The sequence below is a fragment of the Triturus cristatus genome, chromosome 7 (genome assembly GCF_964204655.1).
Source record: "Triturus cristatus chromosome 7, aTriCri1.1, whole genome shotgun sequence".
Lineage (NCBI taxonomy): Eukaryota > Metazoa > Chordata > Amphibia > Caudata > Salamandridae > Triturus > Triturus cristatus.
In genome coordinates, this window is record NC_140590.1 from 1196464112 (window position 1) to 1196491919 (window position 27808).

At 51.1% G+C, this 27808-nt stretch overlaps 1 protein-coding gene across 6 annotated transcripts in view; it reads right to left on the bottom strand.

Moving 5' to 3' along the window:
• LOC146811587 (membrane-spanning 4-domains subfamily A member 4A-like) overlaps positions 1–27082 on the bottom strand; it is a 321638-nt gene extending 294556 nt beyond the window's left edge. For 4 of the 6 annotated variants that reach the window (XM_085618566.1, XM_085618562.1, XM_085618572.1 and 1 more), the window contains exon 1: positions 26954–27082. Coding sequence is in view for 2 of the 6 variants with exons in the window: in XM_085618571.1 (XP_085474697.1) it covers positions 26954–27031 (78 nt within the window). In the remaining 4 variants the exon portion in view is untranslated. The remainder of the gene's footprint in view (positions 1–26953) is intronic. The other 2 variants (XM_085618571.1, XM_085618570.1) reach the window with 2 other exon arrangements.
• Positions 27083–27808: the final 726 nt, after the last annotated feature.

Here is a 27808-nt window from a genome sequence, read left to right on the forward strand (position 1 = left end):
TCTTTTTCATTAGATGTGTCCTCTGCTTGCTGGTCCTGTCCTTGCCCTGTTGCAGACTTAAAACATATGTTGTTCGAGTGCCCCTCAATTCTGGCAATTAGTCTGGTCCCAAAATTAAGATAATTTTGAAAGTTCAGATCCCTTTTTCTTTCACAAATATATTCCTAGTTACTCTATCCCCCCAATGGCCTCAATCACCAATGAGTTTTAAGCTTTTAGATTTATTGTTAGCTATTGCATTTAATTTAATAACCTCAAATTGGAAACAAGCCGATAAAGTCACTTTTAGATCCTGGTGGAATGCGGTCTGTTTGCATCACCCGATTAGATACTAGCTAGGTCTCTCTCATATCTCTAGCAATTAAAAGGGATCTTCTATGGCTTCCTTTAACAATGTATTTATCTCTATCTGCCTCTTCTAATGTTACAAATAAGAATGTGTCAGATGATGTACGGAAACCACCTTAATTTCTCCCTCATGATTAGATAGTTCTTTATAACCGAATGTTTATTATCCTGTTTTTCAGCTCTATTTGTTGTTATGCTTACAATGTTAAAAAATGTACATAGTATGTTTTTTACTTTCAAGAGTTATATATCAATTACATTTGGCTTCATTTCCCTTGCTCCTTTCCCTCATTGTTTTTTATAATGTATTTTTTCTTTTGTATACAGCTTGATAGTCCTATCCTTATATATTCTTACTTATTTACTCTCTTTTATGTCAAATAGGATTCGTTCTATTCATTTTATTGCTGTCTCGCTCTTATTATTCCTAAATAAAACCAAAATTGAAAAAAAAAAAAGTAGTTCCATTGCGGCTCCCCAACCTCGAAACATCAGATGGGTCAGCCTGGCATAATACAACTGCAGAGCATGAATGCACTTGTAATTCTGCATAAGGGCTGCAACACACCTGTCCTTCAGTTTATGAGGGGCTGGTGAACCAAGTGCACTCCGGTTGGCCGCAAAGCTGTAAGCAGCATTTTAATTTATTTTTAATTAGGTGGGGCCTGCCTGTATGGCTGAGGGAGCCTGGGCCTGCACGGGGGAGGGTGGCGAACCGGGCAGTGCCTCGAGGGAGCGGTGCGCTTTGGTCCTGTTCTGGTAAAGTTGTTTTATGTAGAAGGATTATGGTTTACTAGCTGGTCATGGAATACAGTACTTACCATATAGTGAGGCCCAAAAGAGGAAGGGTGCTTCGGTTTCAAAATCACCATTTAGTATAATGATATTCAATCACATCAGATGACCTTTGGTGACTTGACAGGAAATCCCGTCACATGCCTCTATGAAAGATAAGTGACGTGACATTAATCAGTGCCCTTTAAACACAGAGATAACCCTTTCCCTGGACCAGATTCTCTCACAAGAGACGCAGCACTGCAGCGCGTACAATAAGTATGTAAAGAATACTGCTTAACTCTTAGAGAATTGCGGATAATGCTCATCCTGCCATGTGACCTTTGACCTCTCTATGTTCTACCAGCAGCTTCTTTGAAGCAGAAGTTTAAGAGTTTGAGTCTTCTCATTGCTGGCCATTTGCCCTGCGGGAGCAGTGGCCTGGAAGCACGGCACTGGGTGTTGGAATGGCCGACACATTTCCCTGATCATCTCCTCGCCCTTTTCCCTGCAGGTTCTGGTGGCCCAGTGGGAGACTGGCATTCCATGTATTGATAGAAGGTGGCGGCACAGGCACTCAATGCAACCCACTGCCCACCTCTCTGTTCCCCCACTGTCGTGCTGTGTGGTGCCCTAAGCTGGGAGGCAGCATCAGGCTATGGGCATGCTTCCTTGGGTAACACAACTGTGGAAACAAAGGGCGCCCACCATGACTGGGCTCACCAGTATCAACTAATCCATCTTACTTTTGGCAATACACATCCTCATTCATGACTTGCAGGTGGCTCAGACACATTGCCACATCACCTTTAAGTATTCTTTTAGTACTGGAAGCTGTTAAAATTAAGTCTGGGGTCCGTGACAGGCCAGAGGGTTGGAGAATTCCATTATTCCATCCCGATGTAGTAGGGAAGAATCAGTTATATGGTCAATAATGCAGTACTTCTCCCAGCAGGACAGCGCACACAGGTGTTGATCATGTTGCTTCCAGAAAAGAGTATAAAACAGGCACATTTACATGTGTGACATGTGGGCAAACGTCACAGCTGTATTTTCCAAGGCATTAAAGTCGGGGGTGCAGCTCTGTCCTGCAGAGAGTCTTACACCAATGACCTTGAATAATACTTAACCAGATTGCTTTAAATACAGTTTCCTTTAATTAAATTTTAATGTGGGTGATGTGTGAGTCTATTACAGACTAGAGATTTGGCAGAGAAATATTGTGTTTGTTTCATGCAGCATCCATTAGATCAAAATAGAACGTCACGTGCGAAATAGCTAGTTCACAGAGATGATTTAAAGTAATATTGGGGAGCTGCTGCTGTGTTACACTACTGAAAACACGTCACTATCACTGCATTTTTTTCTTTTTTTTTAAAAATACTTTTTATTGGCATTTAAGAATATAAGTATACATACATAATTTTCCGTGAAAATGGGTACGTTACAAGAGTGGACAAATAGACCAACATCAATATAGAGAGTACGTATATGTCTTGTTCCGTGTGGAAGTGGTCTGTATGGTAGCAGATCATTGCCTGTATAAAAAAACTGGGGAGGAGAACCAAACTGGGGGATGCCATGGAGTTCTGAGTGACGGGGTCTAGGCTATGTCCCAAATCTGCCATTGCCCATTTGGCTATATAGCTGCCTCCCATCTAGGGGGGGTGGGCGTGTGCACAATCCGGGATGAGGAGCCATGGGGTGCATCAGGTGAGCAGAGGGGGGAACTCAGCTGGCCCGGAGGTGGTGCGGGGGGACACTGGGGGGGATCCCCCACCGTGGAGACCCAGACCGCGTAAGGCAGTGCGGCGTCGGGGGTATTCCAGTCGGCTACCAGTGCAGTTGGGGTCTGAGATTGTCTGAATTGGTGTAGAAGGAGCGCCCATTCTAAAGAGATTGGGGTTTTACGGGTACCTTTGGCCTCCTCCTCTCGTATTGCGTCCTCCTCCGCAGCAGCCCATTTAAGAACAGCCCCCACCCAAGCTGCAAGTGGAGGACCAGTAGGGGACCGCCAGTGCATTGCTATACAGCGTTTGGCCAATAGGTGGGCCAGGAAGACGAAGCGCATCGACACCTTGTGTCGCTTTCTCCGCCCCAGGATACCCAGTGCGCATCCCTCCCAGGTAGTCAAATGGGTCAGCCCAGTGAGATCCCTGAGTGTTGAGTGGATCGAAGTCCAATAGTGCTGAATGCCCGGACAGGTCCAGAACATGTGAAAGAAGGCAGCATCCTGCGCCTGACAACGAGGGCATAGAAATGTAGTGTCGGGATAAAAACGTTGAAGGCGCGCTGGCGTCAAATAGGCCCTATGGAGAATGTGGAACTGTATGTTTTTAAAGCGGGCATTCCTGGATACTTTTTTGGGGAATTCTATCGCTCTGTCCCATTCGCTGTCGTGAAATGGTCGTCCCGTCTCCTCCTCCCATAGGGCTCGGAGAGGCACCAGCAGTGGGGGTGTTAGGTCCCCAATTGATTTATTCAACCATGTAATAAGGTGTCGACCCCGTCCCAGTTGTAAGAGTGTGTGAAGGACTGGGTGTGTGGGAGGCTCCCCTTGCGTGAGGTCAGAATATGGTCGAAAGTGGCTGAGGAGTTGACGGTGAAGCAGGAACTGGCCTGGGGGCAGATCGTATTCCTCCATGAGCTGTCGGTATGGCCTGAGCTGTCCCTCGTCAAATAGCATTTCCGCTTCGACAATGTCCCTCGCCGTCCACTCCCGAAGCATGGCGGGTGTGAAAAATCCGTCATTTCTGGGCCAGCCGACCAGCGGGAATAATGGCGTGTATGGAGGGCAGCGCGGTGCCATGCGGTGGATACGTTGCACACATTTCCGGGCAATGTCCACCTGCAGGAAGTAGGTTCGCGTGGGACGAGAACCCAGCAGAAGCAGGCGACGCAGCTCGGGCAGGGGCACACGTCCCGTGACAGTGCATGTCTCAAGCAGGCATCGCTCCGCCGTCCAATATGAGAGCCATTGGAGCTGCGACGCCAGGAAGTAGGCTTTGAATGAGGGCGCCCCAAGCCCCCCTTGCGTCGTGGGCAGTCTTAACTTGGCCAGCGCGATTCTGTGCCGTCCCTGCCCCCATATTAGAGAGCTGAGGAGCGTATCTAAATCTTTGAAGAAGGAGCGGGGGGAAATCACTGGGAGATTGGTGAAGTAGTACAAAAGCCGCGGGACCCGTATCATCTTTGCCAGGGCTACCCGGCCAATCGGGGCCAACGGTAAACTCCGCCAGAACCCAATGGAGGATCGTATCCCTGCTAGTGCTCTCCGATGGTTCCCTTCAAAAATGTCAAGTGGGGAATGATATAATCGGATCCCAAGGTATCGGGGACCCTCCGTCACCCAGTGCAGTTTCCGGTCACCGATCCAGACCTCCCGAGAGGGGGCGTCCGGGTGGAGGGGATAGACCATCGATTTGTCCCAGTTCACCCTCAGCCCCGAGGCCTCCGCAAACTCCGCCAGGGCGGTCTCAACGGCGGTGAGATCCGCCGTCACATCCCGAATATATATCAGAAGATCGTCCGCATACATAGATACACAGTGTGTGACGTCCGCCAGTGGGATACCCCAGGCCCGCCCATCCCCACGGAGCCGGATGGCCAAGGGTTCCACCGCGAGTGCGAATAAGAGGGGCGAGAGGGGGCACCCCTGTCGCGTGCCCCTGTGTATCGCAAATTCCGGGGAGATATAGCGACCGAGGCGGATCCGGGACGTAAGATTGGTGTAGAGTAGGCGAGTATAGGCTATGAGCGTGGGGCCGAGACCCACCCGCCCCAGGACTGCAAAGAGGAATTGCCACGTTAGGGTGTCGAACGCCTTTTCAATGTCCAAGATCAGACACGCTGCGTGCGGAAAACGATCCCCAATCTGATCCTGAATGTGAAAGAGGCGCCGAATATTATGAGAGGTAGTCCTCCCTGGAACGAAACCGCACTGGTCCGGGTGTACTAACGGGCATATGATTTGAGAGTATCTGTCCGCCAAAATTTTTCCCAGGATTTTACAATCAGCTGTGAGCAGCGTGATGGGCCGGTAGGAGGAGAGGAGTTGAGGGTCTCGGTCGGGTTTCGGAAACGTCACGATCACCGACGCTCTCATAGAGCCGGGCAGTTCGCCGAGTCTAAGCGCCGAGTCCAATACTGCTGATAGACGAGAGGTCAACTGTGGGGCAAAAGTGGCGTAATATTCAAGTGGGAGCCTGTCAAGGCCAGGGGCCTTGCCGCGGGCCAGTGCTCGTACCGCACTTGTAATCTCAGTTGTTTTTATCTTTGCGTCCAACCCCTTCCGGTCTACAGCGGCAATTCGAGGAAGGGGAAGAGGGTCGAGGAAGTGGTCGATGGCCCTGGGGTCGAGAGACGTGGGAGCAGTGTAGACTGCCGAGTAATGGTGATAGAACGCCTGGAGGATCTCATCCTGAGATTGCACCAGGGTACCCTGGGGATTTATGATTGCAGTAATAGGCCGGATTTCGGTATCTTGCTTAGCAAGCCATGCCAGGAGTGTGCCCGACTTATCACGGTCCCGATGCATTCGGTTTGCGTATGCCCGAAAATTGTGACGACGCAAGTCCACGCACGCCACCTGGTACTCCGATTTGGCGTGGGCGACCTGAGCTACTGTCGCCACTGATTGATCTGCGGCCTTAGTGGCCGTAGCCAGTTGCTGCTCCGCCTGCTCTAGGGCTTGCTCCAGGGTGTGTCGCACCCCGGTTCTGTACCGAATGCATTCTCCCCTGGCCACTACCATGAAACCATCCCATTCGACCAGGGTTGACGACGCGGTCCCCGCATTATGCGTAAAGTAGTCTTGGATGCTACGTTGGTGGTCATGTGTAAAGGTCTGGTCCGTGAGGCACTACCGTGACAGCCGCCACGTAGGAACAGGGGGGCGCGGGGGTCGCCACTGGATGCCGAGAAGGTGCGCATCATGGTCGGAAACGACTACCCAGATAATCCGAGTGACATATTTGCGGGAGAAGCGCTGCAGTGCATAAGAATCGGTCAAGCCGAACTCGTAAATTATGAGGAATGGAGTGGAAAGAGTAAATACGGGTCTGGGGATGGTGCAGCCTCCATGCGTTCGTGAGGGACCAGTGTGCGGCCCACGCTTTAAAGCGGTCTATTTGTCTAGAGGTGGGAGAGTGTGGGAGTGGAGGGTGTGAGCGATCCAGCCCCGGGTCCAGGACACAGTTGTAGTCCCCTCCTAATAGCCAGGGCACCTGTGTGAATTGAGCCAAAGAGATTATGAGTCGGTCCCAGAATTTATCCTGGTCGACATTTGGGGCGTATATACTGCCTAAGTGGACAGCCCTCCCGTCTAAGAGACCCTCTAGCAGGACGTATCTGCCTTCGTCGTCCACCACCCGTCTTAGTTCCCGAAAGGGGGTTCCCGGACGAATCCATATCAGTGCCCCTCTGGCAAACGAGGAGTAGGTCGTGGCGCAGATGAGTCCGCGCCATTTTACTCGTAGTTTGCCGACTTCGGTTGCATTAAGGTGGGTTTCTTGTAAGCAGAGGATAGATGCCTTCTGTTGTTTCGCATAGGCGTATATCGCGTAGCGCTTACGTGGGGTATGTAGACCACGTGTGTTGAGTGTGAGTATATTAATGTCTGCGCTAGTTGTCAGTTGTGCCATAGATGGTCGGTTCTGTGTGGGGACGGGGTGTGGTGCCCCTTAGAGAAATCGAATAGTGGGCCTTCAGGGACGTGCTGCGTTGGAAGGGGGCAGGCGGACTGGAAGCCTGGAAAACGGATGTGCTGTGGTGTGAAACTCCATGGCGAAGTGGGACATATGCAAACCGGGGTGTAAACAACGTGTGGGGATGCGGGAAACTGTCCCAATACTCAGGACTCATCGTGCGGGTAATGATGTGTCCAAACTACCTCCCGTAACACTAAAGGGGGGGAGAACTGCTTTATATGATAGGGGGTGACGATGTGCTAGTGCGAGGCCGCACGTTGAGTGGGCATGTAGTAGGATCTGGAGCAGAGTGACTGTCCCTGCGGGCGCCATATCATGGGTGCTGGGTGCGCATCACAGTTAAGGATACCAAGAGTCCGTGTGCCTGAGTTGCCTCAGGAGAGAGGAGGAGAGGGCGGCCCATCCAATAGTCCATCTGCAGTCTGCGGAGTGGCGTGGGGGGGTGCCGCCTGGTCCACCCCCGAGACGGTGCTGTCGCTGTCGTTTTCGCCTTCGGAGGAGAACAGGTGCGGAGGTCGATCTATAGAGTCTGAAGGTTGTGTAGTGCGCCGGTCGATCACCGCTTGTAGAGCTTCCCGTCTTTCTCGCATAATCTGTTCGAGATCCGGCGAGTCGTGGGCGCCCTGCGTTGGTCGGGACTCGATGTTACGGAGCTTCTTGGGCCGCTTCCGGGCGTGGAAAGTTTTGAGAGGGGAGCTCCTCTGGGGACGAGGATCGGACGCCCGCGAGCAGTGTTGATCTGCCCAGTCTTGTGCGGCCTCCCCAGATGCGAAGAAGAGGGAGGATCCTTTATAGATAATCTTGAGGCGGGCCGGGAAGAGCAACGCGTATTGGATCTTATTGTCCCGCAGCCTCCGCTTTACGTCCAGGAAGGAAGATCTCTGTTGTTGCACCGCTTGAGCATAGTCCGGGAAGATCATGATGTGGCTGTTGTCCACTCGCAACGGTGCGGCCAGTCGCGCCGCACGAAGCACCGCATCTCTATCCCGGAAGTGCAGGAACTTGGCGAGAAATGGTCGAGGAGACGTGCCGGGCGGGGGCTTTCGGGCCGGCACTCGGTGAGCCCGTTCTATGGAGAAGAATGGTGTGCGGTCTGCAGGCGGGGTAAACTACTTCAGCCACGTGTCCATATATGCAATGGGGTCGGCACCTTCGACTCCCTCCGGCAGCCCCAGTACCCGGATGTTGCAGCGTCTCGAGCGGCCCTCCAAATCCTGCGCGTGTTCTTCCACCGCAGCTAGACGAGTAAGGACCCCCTGGAGCGTCTGCTGTTGCTCTTTTAGTATGGGCTGTATTTCCGCAAGTGTCCGCTCCTCCGTACGCACCCGGTCCGCCAATTTCCGGTGGTCATCAAAGGAGAAGATTTACATCCGTCGCCAGGGTACCAAGGCGTTCTTCCATAGACAGACGGGATAGTTCAATGGCAGCGAGGACCTTATCCAGCTTGTCCGAGATCGATAAGTCCGTGGAGGCCACCGTGTTGGGGGGACCACGTCGAGGTCCGGGGCATGTTCTCCGGGGCCGTCTCCGGGATCACTTGATGCTGCGCGGGTTTTGACTTCCCCATCGTGAGTCCACGCGGTCCGGACGAGTCGGTAGTGTCCGCCGGGTCGCAGGAGCCCCAGCGACGCAAGGAATCCACGGAAGGGCGGAAGGCGCAACCGCGTTGTCTCACGGGTGAAGCCGCCCAGGGAAGCCGCCGTCCGAGCCGGCCCACCAAGGTCCCCCCGTGGACGTAGCACAGGAATCGTCCACACCAGGCGCCACACTCGGGGTGCTCCCAGCACCAATCCACCCCTCGCGGGGTCTCCACCGGCGACTGACACCACGGGGTATCCTCCACGGCCGCCTCAAGGTCAAGGGGGGGGGGGGAGCGTATGCACCGTCCTCGTGGCCCCCGTGCAAGCCCCAGTCTTTCTCAGGGTCTACTGTCGAGGCGAGGCCATCAATGTCCCTCGGCGACTCGTAGCGAGTAGGCGGTCAGCAGGTCTGGCGAGGGCACAGCAGCTCCCAAGGGTCGCACCCAGAAGGCCGTCACTTCGGTAGGGACAAGGAGCTAGGCCTCACCGGCTGCATGGAGAGGGATGCGATGTCCCGTGGGCGGCCATTTTAGGGTCAGGTAATCGCTGGTCGGGTCGGTTGAATGCCTCCAGGTCCCGCCGTCCGCAACAAAGCCCAGCACCCCCTTAGCTCCCTCCAGCGCCAGTCACATGGAGTACCTTAGGTGCACGGGGGCCGCCCAAGGGTCCGACTCCGGGTCTCAGTGGACTCAAGATGGCGGGGGCGCTCGGGCCAGCAAAGCCCCTCCGCTCTCCGATGCTCTCCACGTCACTATCCGGGAGTCCGCTCCCTGCTCACACTCCCCGAGTGCCGGCGCGATCAGGGCGAGACGCGTTGTCAGCTTCCCCGTCTCCCCTCACGGCATCCCTCGTATCGTACGGAAGAGCTCCGCCGCCATCTTACGGCTTAAGATGCGGCGCTGGCGGCAGCAGTCGGGCCAATTCCCGTCCGGAGGGCTAGGGGTGCGCCCAGGCTTCCACTGTCTCCCCGCTGTAATGCAGCCACCCTCCGATGCCCCCCGCATTGATCAGCACCCGGTGGGACACTCCATATAGCTGCCGGGATGCGCCCAGACGCGGCGCCTCAGCAAAGCCGATCCGCCATCGTGGCTCGCTTAGCCACGCCCCCTCGTCACTATCACTGAATAATAGATGCAAACACACTTAGAATTTGGCAAGTGTGTCTGTGCACTATCAGTGACCTGACCAAAGACGGCATGAAGGAGCTGAAACTGGATCATAAATTCAAAGCTGTTCTGAGCAGGGGCCCCCAAATGTAGGTTTGACCCAGGGCCACTAAAATCCTTAAGCTGTCCCTGAATGCTCTCACTGTCTCAGCCAATCTTCAGGCCACGTGTCATGTGTTTATACTGCTGAGAGAGGGGAGGTGGGGTTTATTTTATCCTGGTGACCGGACTCTGCGATGATTGTGCTACCACGGGTGATCACATTTATTTACTTTATGGGAGGAATGCTGCCACTGTACAGATGGAGCAGAACGTCAATCTGCTGTGACAAGGAGGGCCCGTCGAGAAGGGATGCTCCTTTCTCGCAGTTGGGGTTATGACTTGTGATCAGGACAGGCAAAAGGACTGGTTTTCAGACCCTTATTTTAATTCCAAGTAGCATCATTGTTGAGCGAAATTGAAGAGCGCCACAGTTAACAAATCTTGTCTCGTACAGGTGAAATGACTGCGGAATGCCTATGTCAGAAGAGTTCCTATTGTGAAAGGAAGCAGTCTTCACGACTTGCTGAAATCAGAAAAATTATAAGGTGATGGCGCAACTCAAAAAAGTCCAGTCAGAAGTTGGAGGCACTTGCTCTGCTCACACAAATTGATCTAAGGCTACTAGCTTAATTTTGACGGACAAGTCCAAAATGTGTCACATTTACAGAACGTGTGAAATTTTAAATTGCCTGTGCATAGTTTGATTCATATACACTGTATTAAATGGAGGTAAATAATCACTGTATCAACTAGTGGGACCAGCGGAGGCTCACGCAACAAGGCATCTGCAGCGGTGAGTGATGCTATGCTGCAAGGATATGAAGTTTAAATAGGACTGCCAGGCCCAGCTTGGGAGACAGCCAAATGGCCACTTGCGGGTTAAAGGGGAGTTCAAAGGGCACAGAAGGTGTCATGCCAATGACAAAGAAAATCGGGACTGATTTATACACTGGGTCTGGAGGTGGTTCGACCCCATGGTCATAGGAGCTAACCCCTTTGGGTTCAATCAACCTTCATCCTCCGGAGGTTGGTAAAATGAGTATCAGTGAGTGGGGTAACAAATAGCTTATTCAGCGCCCACATACCTACAGGAGCACTTGCACTTCACAAGTTATGTTATGGTCCAACAACTTTATACATAGATAACTGATGAGAGGAAAGTAAGGTGAGCTGGATATAACTCTTACTTTTTCCTGTACCGGCACACCTTGTCAGGAGTTGCTTTGGCAAAGGTAATGCACTACAGCCGGGCAACGTTGACAACCCATCCACACCAAGCCGATTGATATACACAGCCTGGTAATAGGACTGTAAACTGAATATAGGGATTAGCCAAGCTAGCAGAGGTGTCACAAGATGGAACCATGAAGCACATGATGGGTTTTCTTGCTGCACGGTCCTCGCTGTTGACAATAGCAGGGATTTACTACAAATTACCACTGAGAAGGAGCAATTTAGGCATTACAGGTAGCAGATCAAGTTAGGTACCCCAGCTGGAGAGGTCGAATGGGAGGACATGCCCAGACAAATACTGCTTTAATTTCAGTTAATCTCAACACTGGGACTGGGGCCACTACTCCTTCCATGGTGCAGTCTGAGAAGGAAAAGAAAGGGTATAGAAACCACAAGAGTTTAATACGGTTAAACTAACCAAGGGGTTACCTAGGCGAGGCACATAACACAAGTACCCACTGGTACTGGATATGACACAATACTGGTTAAATAGAGTGGCAGCAATAACACGGTTGAGGTGCAAAACTTAGTGGCCATTTAACAGGAATGAGCAAAACCAGATTGTACCACAGGACGCTTCGCTTAAAGTTAGAGACTGCCCCATGGCGGGTACTAACAGGTGGGGTAGGAGTTGTTGCCCTAGAAAGAGGGCAGGGGCTCAATGTGCAGGGAACACTTGTGTGGAGGATATTGGCGGTGTTGGAAAAACCACACTCCCACTCTGAAAGGGTGGTGGTGGTCTTCCGGACACACTGTGGTAGCTTGGCTCGAGTGGTCAGGAATCAGGCTCCGTGCTAAGCATACGACATACCCAAACAATAACCATGCGTGCATCCGTTCCAAAAACGACTCTACACCGTAAAAATTATGAAAATATCTTTCTTTATCTTCTTTTTCTCTTAGTTGCTGATTGGATAAAATAAATAACAATCACAATATACAAACTTTTTAGATAGTGCAGGTCAAATAAATACTGGCTTAATGATTCAATAAATAGGGGTGATCATAAATAATGAAGGCATAAATAAAAGTGCAATACATACAGGCAATTAAATATTCTGAGGCAATAAATACTGTAAACCAATAAATATTGTGCATCAATAAATACTGTGGACCAATAAATACAGTGAAGCAATAGATAGGTTAAATACAATAAATACAGTGCCCCTAATAAATAATTAACAGCTGACAGTGACACTCAGGGAATCAGATCACTTTTGATTCCTAAGGGCTGATTTGGCCCAGGCACAGCTTGTGGGGATGTGGAAGGCTTGAGGGTGTCTACTCCCTGGCTTGGACAAGGCTGAGGCCTAAACTGAGGTAGATCAAGGGGGGAATACCAGAGACCTGGCTCTCTCTCTCCACACAACCTCTCTAGATTAGTCCCAGTTCACCCCTGGCGCAGTCAGGTTGGTTCCAGCACCTCCCTAGCCCCTTAGAGCAGTCTCTCAGGTCTCCACAGGGCCTTAGGCGCCCTCTACTCCACTTACTGCCCTTTTTCTGATGCTCCGACGCCGCTGGAGTCGTGTCGATGCCGTGAGGCGGTTCCGGTTCGATGTCGGCGGCCTCGGCACAATGTCAGTTCTCTGACGACGCCGGCAGGCGGCTCCGGTCTCGATGTCGGCGGCCTCGGTTCGATCTCGACCTCCGATTCGATGGCGTCGGGCAGTCTTACTCGATGTCGACTTCGGGCGGCTCCGGTCCGATGGCGACCTCGGATTCGATGACGTCGGCCGGCCTTGCCTCGATGTCGACTTCCGGCGGCTCCGAAGTGCGATCCTCACTCCCGACCTCCGGTGTCCCTCTCCTTAGGTTTCCGGCGACTCCGGAGTGCGACCTCCACTCCCGACCTCCGGCCCGATCCTCACAGGTTCCGGTGACTCCGGAGTGCGATCCTCACTCCCGACCTCCGTTGCACTTCACCTCGGTCTCCGACGAGTCCGGAGGGCGGACTTCACTCCTCCGATGACGCCGCTCACTCGACCTCGGGTGACTTCCTCCTCGACCTCTGGTATTCCTCACGACCTCTGACGGCGCCCTCTCTCGACCTCTGGCGGCTCCGGGTACGACGTCTGCTTTTCCAGTCAGTGCCGCTTCTCCACCTCGGGCTCCAGGTCTTAGGCTACTCGACGTCGGACTTCAGGGAAACCAGCTTCCAGGTCAAGATCTTGCTGTTCTCTTGTTTCTAAGGCCTGTTCCTGCTGTCCAGGTCCTCAGGATGGTTTTTCTGACTTCTTCCCACACAGGGCTCTAGGCTGGGCTCCGTCAGTAGGGACTAGTATCAAGGGTGGGTTTATGGACCCCACTCCAGGCACAAGTTTCCACCCCTGCTGCTTCACTCCTTCCTCCTTCACGTTTGTGCTGCTCACCCTTCACCAGTCAGGTGCCAACTGCCAGCTCCAACTGCCAACTCTCTGTCTTAGCTTCCCAACATTCCAAACCGCCTCCAACTGTCACAGGGTTCTGGAATGTTCTGGAAGGTGCTGGTAGGTTCCAGTGGATGCTGGTGATGTCACAGGTGGCCACCATTTTGTGCTTCAGGCCCTCAGACAGAAGTTTCAGGGGTAGCTAAAATGGCTCCCTGAATCTGCAGCAACACGAAAAAGTCTGGTGGTTCCCAAAAAGGAAAAATTCAAACAGGGTTTGAGGCAAAAGTGGGACAAAATAAATAATGATGAGGAGGGACCACCCAAAGGGCTGACAGGTCTAACAGGCGGTCAAAGTGTATTAAGCAATTCACAATTCTATAAGTTATGAGACGGCAGGCAAGGTTAGAGCTTAAGTTACATCCCGGCAATATTGTATCAGAATTCAGGTGCTGGGCAAACCACGCCAGGATGGGTGCAGCAGCACGGCTGCTTGGCATCCATCAAAAGTCTGCAGTTAGACTGGGGTTGGATGCTGTATATACTGATCTACTCCTGTTCTCTCCATTCAAAAGTTTTATCATTCCTGGTTTGCATTCTGGTACATATTAGCAGATGCTTGGCACTGGGCTACTCACGCTAGGATGGGGACAGCAGCAGGGTGACTCAGCATCTAAAGATCGCAGTTGTGCGGTGAGGGTCTTGCAGGCAATGATGACATGAAATGAAGCACAATACTGTTAAAGATAAGTCTGGGTAAAGGGTTCCTACAATTCAGCTAAACCCCAGCAGCCCTTCAGCCAGGTGGGTTGCGCTAGTTCGTCATTCCAAAAGTGTGCTGTGGGGTCAATAGGTTGAGAAGTTAGGTTTGGAGCACATATGCCGACAATTCCAGAACAAAATCTGCAATTTAGTTAAGAAGGTTCAGGCAAACTTGTTTGTATGTTTTACTCCAGGTTCTTACTAGCCAAAAGCATTAACAATGTTTTGGCACACTGGGATACTCTGCAGATGTCGGGTTATGGGCTACATAAGTTAAAGCCGCCAGTCATCCAGGTGGGCTGCGTTAGTTTGTCATTCCAAAAGAGGTGCGGTTACTCCAATAGTGTTGAAAAATATGGGTTTGGAACACAAATGCTGACAATTACCAGAACACATTTGTATTCATATTTAAGAAGGTGCAGGTATATTTGATTATATGTTTTACTCCATGTCCTCAAATCCAAAAGCATTGACTAACCTTTTTGACACTCTGGGATACCTTTAGCAAAAGCTGCTGTAGGGCTGCATGTGCCGGGGTGAGGGACCCCAGCATAGCGACACAGCATCAGTGATCGCAGTCAGACTGATGGGTTTCATAGGCAGTAAGGACAAGAAATGTAGCAGAATATTAGGAGTAGCATTAGGGGACCTCAGGCTTTTCCTTCTGTGGTTAGATCCACCTTTACCTTGGCTTAGGTGAGGAGGCTCACCAGGTGTCCTCGTAAGGACATGACACAGCTTAAATTTGATCCATGTCTACTTGTTCACTTGCTGGCGTGGCACTTGGTAATCAGCCTGAACCATGATAATTGGGATCATCCAAGCAATGGGGGCAACCAAGGGCTTAACCAACCCCCAATGGAAATGTACAAATTTGCACACAGTGCACAACGGATTGTATCACGCAGATATGGGGATACGGAGAGAGCTGCTTTATATCCCCAAGGGGTCCTAGTCATGGCCGGTCCGGTCCTCCTGCACATAGGGAGGTCAGTAGATCAAGATGAGGGTATAGTGTTGGCCACAACATTAACTTGTTTAAACAAACATACTGTGGCCGTGAAGGCAGACACCTCTATGTTTACCAGCGAATCCTGAAGCTGGGGTCTGGGCAGTGAGGGGTAAATACAGAGCCCAGTCAACCCCATAATCAACAGGCTTTGTAGCACAGAGGGACATATTTTGGAACTGGTTAAAGAGGTGAATAGTGGTTCCCAATTTGCGGGGAGGCTATTGAACTTTCCTATAGAAGGGTAAATTAAGCCAAGTACAAGCCCACCAGGCAGGAGGGCTTGGTTCAACCTGAATTCAAAAGCATATAAATTAAATAGAGCCTGGTATATTAGGCATGGCCTCGTTAGTGCAAACACAACAGGGTACCCTGATAGGGACGGGGCACACCTGCCAGAGGCTGATAGGGAATTGGTCCAGCTGGAAGGACTGGAATCTGCAGGTTGCAGAAGATTATGGAGCCTGCAATGGTGGGGGGACTCAAGATATGACGGTGGCCACATCCAGGGCTTTGTGGAGTTATAGGGCAATCCGGAGGCTCTTCAGGAGCACAATAGGGGTGCAGAAGCCAAACAATCCCAGGACTCTTTACGGCAGGACCCTTGAGGAAAACAACTGAGCCCCGCTAGTCTTTCAGGCGGTTGTAAGCCTGAGCAACCGGGGGCTTGCCTGGACCACACTCCACCCCTAAAAAGATGTGAGTATAAGGATGGACTGGTGGTTCATGGTATTTAAGGGGGATAATCCCCAGTAAAAGGTGGAACCGATTGGGTTGACCACGGTGCAGTTGGCTCATCAGGTGGGCAGGGCAGCTTAGGTTAGTCACCGCTGCCGGGCCTTGAATCGCCGGTGAGTTAACCCACCACGTTGGCAAGCTGACAAGGTAGCTGCGTGAGCGCTCTGCGCGCATTTGCTCTCACCTTTGTGATTTTTAATAACTTTTGTGTGTTATTTGTTTGTTTAGCTGTTTTAGATAGCGCCCTTTACCTGCACCTTAATTGGCCCCCGCACTGCCGTTTTGGCGGATTTGGCTCTGGGGTGGGTGTTCGTTTTGGCAGCCATTTTGGAGTGGGGTGGGTGTTCGTTTTGGCAGCCATTTTGGAGTGGGGTGTGTGGATAGAGGTGTCTCTACCCTCCAGCGCTTCAGTGCGCAGGAGCAGCCTGGGAACACCTACTTAAGGCGAGTCCCTCCTGAAACCGCCCCTGACAAGGTAGCTGCGTGAGCGCTCTGCGCGCATTTGCTCTCACCTTTGTGATTTTTAATAACTTTTGTGTGTTATTTGTTTGTTTAGCTGTTTTAGATAGCGCCCTTTACCTGCACCTTAATTGGCCCCCGCACTGCCGTTTTGGCGGATTTGGCTCTGGGGTGGGTGTTCGTTTTGGCAGCCATTTTGGAGTGGGGTGGGTGTTCGTTTTGGCAGCCATTTTGGAGTGGGGTGTGTGGATAGAGGTGTCTCTACCCTCCAGCGCTTCAGTGCGCAGGAGCAGCCTGGGAACACCTACTTAAGGCGAGTCCCTCCTGAAACCGCCCCTGACAAGGTAGCTGCGTGAGCGCTCTGCGCGCATTTGCTCTCACCTTTGTGATTTTTAATAACTTTTGTGTGTTATTTGTTTGTTTAGCTGTTTTAGATAGCGCCCTTTACCTGCACCTTAATTGGCCCCCGCACTGCCGTTTTGGCGGATTTGGCTCTGGGGTGGGTGTTCGTTTTGGCAGCCATTTTGGAGTGGGGTGGGTGTTCGTTTTGGCAGCCATTTTGGAGTGGGGTGTGTGGATAGAGGTGTCTCTACCCTCCAGCGCTTCAGTGCGCAGGAGCAGCCTGGGAACACCTACTTAAGGCGAGTCCCTCCTGAAACCGCCCCTGACAAGGTAGCTGCGTGAGCGCTCTGCGCGCATTTGCTCTCACCTTTGTGATTTTTAATAACTTTTGTGTGTTATTTGTTTGTTTAGCTGTTTTAGATAGCGCCCTTTACCTGCACCTTAATTGGCCCCCGCACTGCCGTTTTGGCGGATTTGGCTCTGGGGTGGGTGTTCGTTTTGGCAGCCATTTTGGAGTGGGGTGGGTGTTCGTTTTGGCAGCCATTTTGGAGTGGGGTGTGTGGATAGAGGTGTCTCTACCCTCCAGCGCTTCAGTGCGCAGGAGCAGCCTGGGAACACCTACTTAAGGCGAGTCCCTCCTGAAACCGCCCCTGACAAGGTAGCTGCGTGAGCGCTCTGCGCGCATTTGCTCTCACCTTTGTGATTTTTAATAACTTTTGTGTGTTATTTGTTTGTTTAGCTGTTTTAGATAGCGCCCTTTACCTGCACCTTAATTGGCCCCCGCACTGCCGTTTTGGCGGATTTGGCTCTGGGGTGGGTGTTCGTTTTGGCAGCCATTTTGGAGTGGGGTGGGTGTTCGTTTTGGCAGCCATTTTGGAGTGGGGTGTGTGGATAGAGGTGTCTCTACCCTCCAGCGCTTCAGTGCGCAGGAGCAGCCTGGGAACACCTACTTAAGGCGAGTCCCTCCTGAAACCGCCCCTGACAAGGTAGCTGCGTGAGCGCTCTGCGCGCATTTGCTCTCACCTTTGTGATTTTTAATAACTTTTGTGTGTTATTTGTTTGTTTAGCTGTTTTAGATAGCGCCCTTTACCTGCACCTTAATTGGCCCCCGCACTGCCGTTTTGGCGGATTTGGCTCTGGGGTGGGTGTTCGTTTTGGCAGCCATTTTGGAGTGGGGTGGGTGTTCGTTTTGGCAGCCATTTTGGAGTGGGGTGTGTGGATAGAGGTGTCTCTACCCTCCAGCGCTTCAGTGCGCAGGAGCAGCCTGGGAACACCTACTTAAGGCGAGTCCCTCCTGAAACCGCCCCTGACAAGGTAGCTGCGTGAGCGCTCTGCGCGCATTTGCTCTCACCTTTGTGATTTTTAATAACTTTTGTGTGTTATTTGTTTGTTTAGCTGTTTTAGATAGCGCCCTTTACCTGCACCTTAATTGGCCCCCGCACTGCCGTTTTGGCGGATTTGGCTCTGGGGTGGGTGTTCGTTTTGGCAGCCATTTTGGAGTGGGGTGGGTGTTCGTTTTGGCAGCCATTTTGGAGTGGGGTGTGTGGATAGAGGTGTCTCTACCCTCCAGCGCTTCAGTGCGCAGGAGCAGCCTGGGAACACCTACTTAAAGCTCCTCCCCTAGCGCAGCGGGATCGCGCAGCGGGCGTGTCCTCGCGTGGCCGGAGTCGTGCCAGAGTCCTGCCCGTCTGCGCCCGTACGCGCTAAGGACGCGCTGGACGTCGCGGTACTCTGTGTAAGGACTATCATACCATCCTGGGTCCACCATGCTGACGTACTCGCGGGATTGCCTGCTTGCCATCGGTCAGGTAAGCCGCTGTTGCACCCTTTCACCGGTTCACCCATTGCGTGGCCCATATCATTGCCCTTGTAATGGGTGGGCTCTCGATTCTCCGCATCCTCTCCCAAGGTCTATTTCCTCGGAGACCCGCCGTATTACAGACACTCGCACTACTCTGAAGATTTTGAATTTAAACGTCAGGTCTGCGCTGAAACACTATCAGCACATCTATGACCTCATTAAGGAGGAAGCTCCAGACGTATTTGCCATGACGGAAACATGGCTACAGGACGCTGATACCGCTATTACTAATCTAGCCTGCCCACCCGGTTATTCTATGTACACTCTGAATAGGCTGTCTAGGGGTGGAGGTATCGCGTTAGTGGTAAAATCTATCTACCCTTGCGTCTGGGGTGCCCTAAACATCTCCGGGTGTGAAAGTGCCATGTTCAAGGTCTCTGTCAGCCCTGAGTTTACCCTGTCCGGGATGGTCGTCTATCGCCCACCCGGCAGTGATGTGGCGTTTAGAAATGCTTTCCCTGACACTGTTGGCCCTTTGGTCGCCGACTGTGCCAACTTCTCTATCATGGGTGACCTAAACCTACATTTCGACACCCTCTCTGGCCTGACAGTGCGTTCCATCTCTTCTGACCTGGAGGCCTTTCAACTTCCCCAGATGGTTTCCCAGCCTACCCATCTGGGGGGGCATATTTTGGATCCCCTGTTTACCAATCTGTTGGGGATTCAAATTACCTCTGTCTCTCCGGTGGAATGGACAGACCACTTTTTGGTGTCCATCCTCTGCCCGGTCTCGGCCACTCCCTCCATCTCCTCGGCTAGAAGGGTTCAGAAGAGGGCTTGGAAAAAGCTTCGGCTAGAGGACTTTCATCGTCTTCTATTAGAGGAGCCGCTGGGCCCTTTGACGGATGTGGAAAGGGGGTATGACCTCTTCTGTTCATGGATAACTAGGGCCTTGGACTCTCTGATACCCATCGTCTCAACTAAAATCAATTCCAGAGAGTCGAGTCCCTGGTACGATGGCACTCTCCGGGCCCTAAAGGGTGCCTGTAGACGAGCAGAGAGGGCTTGGAGGAAAACCTATGGGGCTGATCTAAAAGCTGCATACGCCAAGTCCGTTAAGCTCTACCATCGAGCTATCTGCCGAGCCCGTGCGGCTTTTTATGCCATCGAATTCCGGAACAGTCCGAATCCGTCAAAAGCTATTTTTAAGGCCGTAAAAGATCTTACAGTGAAGCGGACTACCTCTACGACCGTGAGCTCCCTTTCCCATTGTGAATCCCTTGCATCTTACTTCTTGGGGAAGGTCCAAGCTATATATAGGACATTCCCTAGCATAGGGTTCACTGAGGAAAGTATAAATGGGGTCCATCATCAGACTACACTGCTTGTTTTCCCCCCCCTTACCTTGGATGGTTTTGGCAAACTTGCGTTGCAAGTCAAATCTGGGTCCCCATCCGATCCAGTAAGGCCTGCTCTCTTCCGAGATCAAGCTTTTATGGGGCGTACAGCCGTATGCTCCCTTGTCAACCTCTCCTTGGAAACGGGAACTGTTCCATCTAAGTGGAAACAAGCTGTGGTGTCCCCGATCATTAAAAAGCCCACCCTGGACCCTTCCAAGCCTGAGAGCTATCGCCCCATCTCGTTGTTACCCTGGCCAGCCAAGATCACGGAGGCCCACGTCAACCTGGCCCTGTCTGAACATCTGACTCGGACCAATGCCCTCGACCCCACACAAAACGGATTCCGTGCTGGGCACAGTACGGAAACTGCGTTACTTGTGATGGTGGAACATCTCCGGGCAAGGTTGGATGCTGGTCAAACGGCGGCGCTTATTTTGTTAGATCTTAGCGCCGCCTTTGATACGGTAGACCACAGCATCCTCCTGCGTCGGCTCGAGGAGACTGGCATTGGCGGTCAGGTGTTGCAATGGTTCCGCTCCTTTTTAGATGACCGCTCCTTCTGTGTTGCCATCCCTCCCTTCAAGTCCAACTACCAACCACTGGCCATGGGGGTTCCGCAAGGGTCCTCGCTGAGTCCCACGTTGTTTAATCTTTACGTGAGACCGCTGGCGGATGTCGCTAGGCAGTGGGGCCTTACTTTGGTCTCATATGCTGACGACACTCAGCTGGCGGTTACTCTCAGTGGGGATGCGGAGATTGAGGCCCCCAGGTTTCAGTCCGGACTGAAGGCGGTGGCTAGTTGGCTGACAGGCAACTGCCTTCAGCTAAACGCCACTAAAACAGAGGTGATGGTCGTCGGGAAGGGAGTGGAGCTGTGGGGTGACCACTGGTGGCCCTCAGAGTTGGGACCTACTCCGATCCCGGTATCGGAAGTGAAAAATCTGGGGGTATGGCTGGATGCGGGCCTCTCCTTTGTAGGCCATACTAAAAGAACCGCGGCCTGTTGTTTTGGTCTCCTGAGGGGCTTGAGACCTGTTCTCAAGTTCTTTGACGCCCCGACCAGGCAGCTGGTGATCCAGGCTACCATCATCTCCCGCCTGGATTACGCCAGCTCTCTCCTGGCCGGGGCTAACCAGGCTGAACTAACCCGCTTACAACGGGTTCAGAATGCTGCGGCGAGGGCGATCGTTGGCTTGCCCAGATTCTGCTCAGTTACAGGTGTCCTTCGCTCCCTACACTGGCTTCCGGTTAGGAAGCGCATCCTCTTCAAGGTATTGTGCCTTGCTTTTAAAATCTTGCGTGGTACAGGCCCGGAAATCCTGTCGAGTTGTCTGTCTTTCTATGTCCCTGCCCGTAGCCTTCGCTCTCAGGGTCTGGCCCTCGCGGTGGTTCCCAGATTTAGGCTTAGCCGCATGGGAGGCCGCTCGTTTAGGGTAATGGCTGCGTCAGCATGGAACTCCTTGCCTGTTGAAATCCGCGTGCTGGAGGACCTTCTGACCTTTCGGAGGGCTATAAAAACCTTCTTGTTTTAGCTGTCTTTTAGTATCTGTTTTTAGCCTGTGGTTGTGTTACGTGCTACCTTGTCTCTGCGCCAGGACGCTCCTTGGCTGGAGTATCTGTGCGCACAATAAATAGTCGTAACATAACATAACATAACATAATTAATATATGAAATAAACCTGCAGCAAACAAGTCTCGTGTGGTTCTTTATTGCTGTGCAGGCTATGTCTCCATGTTGGGGGGCGAGTTGCCTATATTGGCACTATGAAGACGTAAATCCATTGTACATTGTAGTGCGGCAAACACTTTGGTGTGAGACTTCATATATCGCCACACACTGCTGAAAATGAAAATGATGAAAGGAAAAAAAGCAGGGAGCCAAGGAGATCCACACCATCCCACCTTCCTCAGGACAAGCAGCATGAGCACTCTGGTAGCAGAGCACTATCTGGGACCTAACATCCCTGTATGTGTCTCACCAGCTTGAGCTCCCTAAACAATGAGACACTGTCACCAGATCAAAACCCGGAAGTAAATCCTGGCTTGGCCACAGCAACACCTCTCTGTGCAAACATTGAATACCTCTTGACACACAGTGCACATGTATGACAAGAACTCATCAGACCATGCGTGTCTCATACAATGATCTTAATGGAGTGGCTGATCTGAGACTCCTTAAGGAGCACTGTATTATGTGTAAGAGATGGTGCATACAAAAAAACTAGCCAGGCAAGCAGATGTTTTACCTGCTGCTTTGGATTTTAACTAAAGTAATGGGAAAACAAAAAGGATTTAGAGTAATAAGAAGTTAGAGGAGAAACTGCCCCTGCTGGCCCTTCAACTCTGACCGAGATCTGCTTTTACTAGGCTTTATTCTAACAATGACTGGCACAGTCAAAGTGTGCTCTGAGCAGTTTGGAATCTGCAACACCTTGACAAGGAACTGAAGGCCACAAGAATTCAGCTGACTCAATAAAACTGCACCCACAACCATCCCTTAAAAAAAATACAGAGGGGAAACAGATCGACTGGACCAGTGTAAGGGCTGAGCATCCATCTTGCTGATCCAGACACGTCTGTGTACAGAACCACAACATGCACAGAGAAATGTAGGGACATACACAGGGGTGGGGACTCACCTGCATGCATTTAGGAAATCACAGCCATTCAAAGGCGCACATACATAGGAACCAGGGAAGGCACATAGGCGTGTAGATACAACCGCAACAATGCACACATGCTCATGGGTGAGCAATACAGGGCCATACACATGCACCCGCACATACATAAAACACACACTCACACACCTTCACAAATGCAGGCACTCTCCGGACACACAAACACACTCGCTGAGGCGCATACACTCTCAAACCAAGCACACAATCAAACATACAGTGGCAGGAGTGAATACTCAGCAGGGACCGCTCATGAATTATGAAATCCACCCCCGGAATCTCCTAGCTACAATGAGATCAGGTATGTTTCATACATGCCAACATTTCATAACAGCAAAGTGGGAGATTCTTTAAAAAAAAAAAATCGGGGGAACGGGGCCTTGAATCGGGTTACTGTCATGTATGGGCTTTGGAAGTGTGCTGCTGCAGGATCGGAAATTTGAAACGCAAATGCACGTTTTTAGGTCTCGGCTGCGAAAGCTGCGCTTGCGCAGTCTCGCTCCGAGATTTAATGACTTTGAGTGACTTTGAGAAGAGGGGCTTGCACCCGCCCCTCTTCTCTCCTGTTCTCCATTGGCTGGCCTCTTAAATGCTGGCCAGCCACTGGAGAAGAGGTCCAGTCACTCCGTTGAAGCCCCGTCCTTTTCGGATCGGGGGGCGTGTTTTTTCGTTGCTTTTCGCAGGGCGTGTTTTTCTCTCCTCCAGCCAATGGCAAGAGGAGAGAAAAAGAAACACGCCCCCGAATCCGAAACCGAGGCTGCGTTTCTCCGAGGCAGTTCTTCTCTGCCTCGGAGAAAGGCGGTGGTGTCCCGGCGTTGCTCCCTCACCTGATCTCCTTGTTTAGGACTTGTTACTGGAGCTGTGAACAGAAGATTAATTATGTTGACAGTTTCTAGAGAGATGTAGAGTGCAGGCCGTTCATTACATTCGGAAATAAAAAGAATGGGAGGATAAAGGAATCTTAATTGGCACGAGGCGCCGCTCCACGCATGAATACTCCATCAGCTCGCGCCACGATCGGGGTCGCAGATCTGGAGGGCCCGGCGAGCCTGGCAGCAAGGGGGTGCAGACCTGAGACCACTCTATAAGGGGGGCGCAGCTGACATTTTCCTTTTATTTCAAGGGAGGGAAAATAATAATACATTTGAAGGGGAGGCGGGTGTGTCTTGGAGCCCCTGGCGCGCGTCGTGGGCTGGCAGGGACAGATTAATTGGTGCCTGCCAGCCGCGTGTGTGCCAGCGCGCGGCGGCGGAGCAGCGAGTGACGCAAAGATGGGCGAATAATTGGGCCTTTTATGTAAGCCGGAAATGCAAAACTCCCTCCCTCTCAATCTCCCTGTCCCTCCTCGCCCCTTCTCCGGGGCCCTCCGCTCTCCGCTTCGGTGCGCACTCCCTTCCTCTCGTCGCATTTCTTCCCCTTCCGCTCTAATTCGCTTCCTCTCCACACGTCTTCTCTCACGCATGCACTTTCACGGGCTCTCCTCTCCGCACATGCCTCCTCTTCGCTCTTCTACTCTCCCAGGTGCGCATCCCTTGTCTCCCATATACTTTCCTGCACGCGCAGTCCTCTCCCCAGCTACATTACCTTCTAAACTCGACGTCTCTCCCACAAGAACAGCTATTCCTCCCCCGCTCCACTTCGATTCCCTTTCTAACCTCTGCTTCTGCCCCACGTGTTCATTCCTTCTCCCCGCTTCTCTCCACATGGCCATTCACTACTTCAGTCGCTCGGTGTCTTCCATATGCAGTCTTTTCGTCACTGTATTGCTTTTACGAGTGCCGATGTCCTCTGGCTTCCAACGCCTCTCTCACCTACACATGCCCCTCTTCTTGTATCGCAGGGGGGGCAGCTCTCCTCCGTACCTCACTCGCTCCTTTTACATTCCCTCTACTTCTCGTCTACGGACACGTGTCCTTCTTCTACTTCTCCACCACCACAGTATGTGTCTCCACTCGCCCTTGGCACTGGAGAGACTGAAACACATCCTGTGTCATTATGGACACAGTTTCCCGTCCTGTACTTTTGTGTGACCACACTATGCATTCTGGGGGTTGTAGTCCTGCTTTGCTTCCATTAGACTAACACAGCTGAAAACAATGATTTGTAGATGAAAAAATTAATGACGGGAGTGACTCTAGTCCCACTAAACCTTGGAAGTGATTATTCACACACACCCATGCATGCACGTATGCAAACACACACACACACTCTCTCAAAAGGTGCACTGCCTTCTCACAAACACGTTTGTAAAACAGGTTCTTTAACCCAGCATGCCATCTTACTGGCATAAAACCTCTGATCAGCTGAACTCTGCTGCAAACACTTAACCTCCTGAGCTATCTCACTGCTACTGAAGCTTGTCACCGGAAAGTGATGAAGATGTCAAAGGCCTTGTTCAGGTCTGGGCAGAGGCATTGCTTCCATGCTAGTCAGGACCCTTCTGCTGCCTGCCATTCCCACATCCACTGGTGGTAATTGTTCTCAACTAATGACATCTCTGAATGGCTGTTTTGTAGAAACAGCACCTGGTGGAGACTCCCCAGCTGTGGAGAATTCTGGGCCTACAGGCAGTGCAGCAGAGACATCCTGGGGCAGTCTCAAGGGATTTATTGCGCTTCACCAGGCCATGAGGGCTACAAGGCACCATGTCAACCCCAAGGGTTACCTTCTCTGGGGGCACAAGTACCTCCCCCACTCCCAGCAAAAGGGGAAACCTCTCCTGCATGCCAGTTGTATCTCTGAGGACATTTCTGGGATTCCCCCTTTGTCAGCTGGTGTTTGTGCATAACATGGCTTCTGGGTCGAGGTTTGGTTGGCCATTGGCAAAGACAGGGATACCACCACCTGACTGGCGCTAGCCGGCCTCTGCCTTCTAGGTGGCACCCGTGTGGCAATATCTTGCTGATGGGACTCTAATGCTACTCAAACCTGATGTTTAAACCATGGTAATATTTTCGCAGATACCTTAGTGCTTAGATGTACTATAAAGTCTTCCAAATTGTTGGTTATTTAATGTTTTCTCCCCCTGATGCCTCTGACCCCCTCTCCCCACAACCCCCTATGCTTCCAATGCCTCTTATACCATCCTCGTCCCACACTTGTATCACGTTTTCTAATTGGGGGCACCTTTGTGAGTGCCCGGAAAATATGAGACTCGCACCCCTCTAATCGTATTGAGCAGAATACACCCCCCCCCCCCCACTCATCTCAACTCCCTCATGAACATTCTGATGTAGTGACGTCCGCCCTCTTCCTTCTCTCCGTTACTCTACCCACCTCATATTTTACAAGTAATACGGGAGGCACATGGATCCGAGCACTAGTGCAATTCCACGCACTTGGGAAGCATGCAGCAGGGCCCGTATTACGCAGGCGTTACGCTGCAGCACACCATGACACTGACCCCGATTACAGTGCGGAAGGAAACTCTGACATATTACGCCTGCGTGGAGGAGAGCGCATTAGAGAAAGACAGAGCCACTGTCCGAAACTACTACTTCATGTTTCCCCGGAGGAGGAACATTTCTCTTTTAAAATTGAACATCTCCCCTCGCAGGCGGGGCAGTGTGTATCAAGAGATGAGAGGCTGGTGACGTCGGTCGAAAGGGATGGCTAGGTGCCCCGAGTGAACGAGTGGTGATGCTGTGGGCTGTTCTGCCTCAGTAGGTAAGAAGGGATGGGCACTGAGCTCACAGGGAGTAACAAGCATTTACAATGCAATGGTCTCGGCATTGGTAAAGTTAGAGCTATTGGCATTGCTCATGACATTATTTTTGTTTTTGTTTTTAAAACATTTAAAGAAACGGCATTGTCATGAGCAATGCCAATAGCTCTAACTTTAACAATGCCGAGACCGTTGCATTGTAAATGCTTGTTTTCTTACCTTTCAGAAGCATGGAGCGCAATGACAAGCAGAGAGGGTGATGCAAATGTTCTGCACTCACTGGCCTGGCAGGTTGCCGGCAGTTCAGATTACAATCCCCCTCCCCCCCCACCCGTGTGGCAGCCCATGCACACACACAGCCGCCCGAGTACTTCACAGGTCTTTAAAAGACCATTCGCTTGTTAATGGCGCTTTGTTAGTTTTTCACCCTTTCTAGAGCCCCTGAATCGCCACTCTGACTATTGCTGGAAGAATTAGCACGTTACACAATACCAAGCCCCGTCTGCTGAAACCCCGAGGAATCGGGTTTTTGCTATCGGGAGGCGGGAGACAAGCCTTGACATCGGTAGTCTCCCGCCGGAATCGGGAGGGTTGGCATGTCTGTTTGGCCCTGTGCCTGTGCATTTTGCCTAGCAAAGGGGTAGGGCGCCCTCTGAGCTTCCAATGCTAGCCCCCATGATGTGTGTGGGACGCCCACAAGTTCTGTGCTTCTGCGACTGAATGAGTACCAATGGCTGTGTTCTGTATAATGTTGAATTCTCTGTTTGTTAATTGGCATGCATTAGATCAATGTAGTGTTCACATGCTGAAATGAATGGTTTCTGATGGGAAACATCCTTTACCACGATGGCGTTACAACGAGGAACATTTACTACGCAACACTTACCTCGTAGACGTCTTCACCACGCGTTCTTCTTCCACGATCGTCTTTACCACGCAAGTCTTCTTCCATCTTCTTCATCATCTTCTACGTTGCTACGTCCTGCTGTTGAACGTCATTTGTGTAGTCCTTTTTTACTGTCTAAGTTGTGTTTTCAGCTTGTTTCAGTGGTTGGTGGAAGTAAAGGCTGCTGGTGCAAGACTTGTAGGTGGCAGGTTAGAAAACTAAACTTTAATAATTTAAAAGTTAAACTTAAGCTAACTTAAAAATAAATGTATTTGTAAATAAAAGTGATTTGTTTAAAATTAATGTTTTTTTGCTATGTTATGTACATACTTTCTCAATTTGATGTAAAACTCTTTACAGAAAATGAATTTCAGACACCTATGTTTTAGAATTGAACGTTGATGGTATGTTGATGGTTTTTACTAAATATGGTTAAGGCTATGTTTATTAGGTTGAAGTTATTTATATGTTGGATGTTTCAATTAAAGAAGTAATTGTTTTTATTTAACAAGAATTAATATTTTTTTAAAGAAAATAGTACGCTATCCTTTTGGTGCGTTATCTTTTAGGAGCGAGATGCTTGGGAAACAGGGGTTTTGGGTGGGGTAGTGTTTTTAATACCCAGGTATTTTTTCCTTGTGGGGAAAAAAACATCCCTGAGTATTAAATTTAATTAATGAGTCTCTAATTCTTATTTATGAGAAAAAATTGAAGAATACTTACCATAAAATTACTATGCTAATTTTTAGGAGCGGGATGCCTGGGATACAGGGGTATTGGGTGGGGTAGTGTTTTTAATACCCAGGTATTTTTTTATAGCGGGGGAAAAAATCCCTGAGTATTAAATTTAATTAT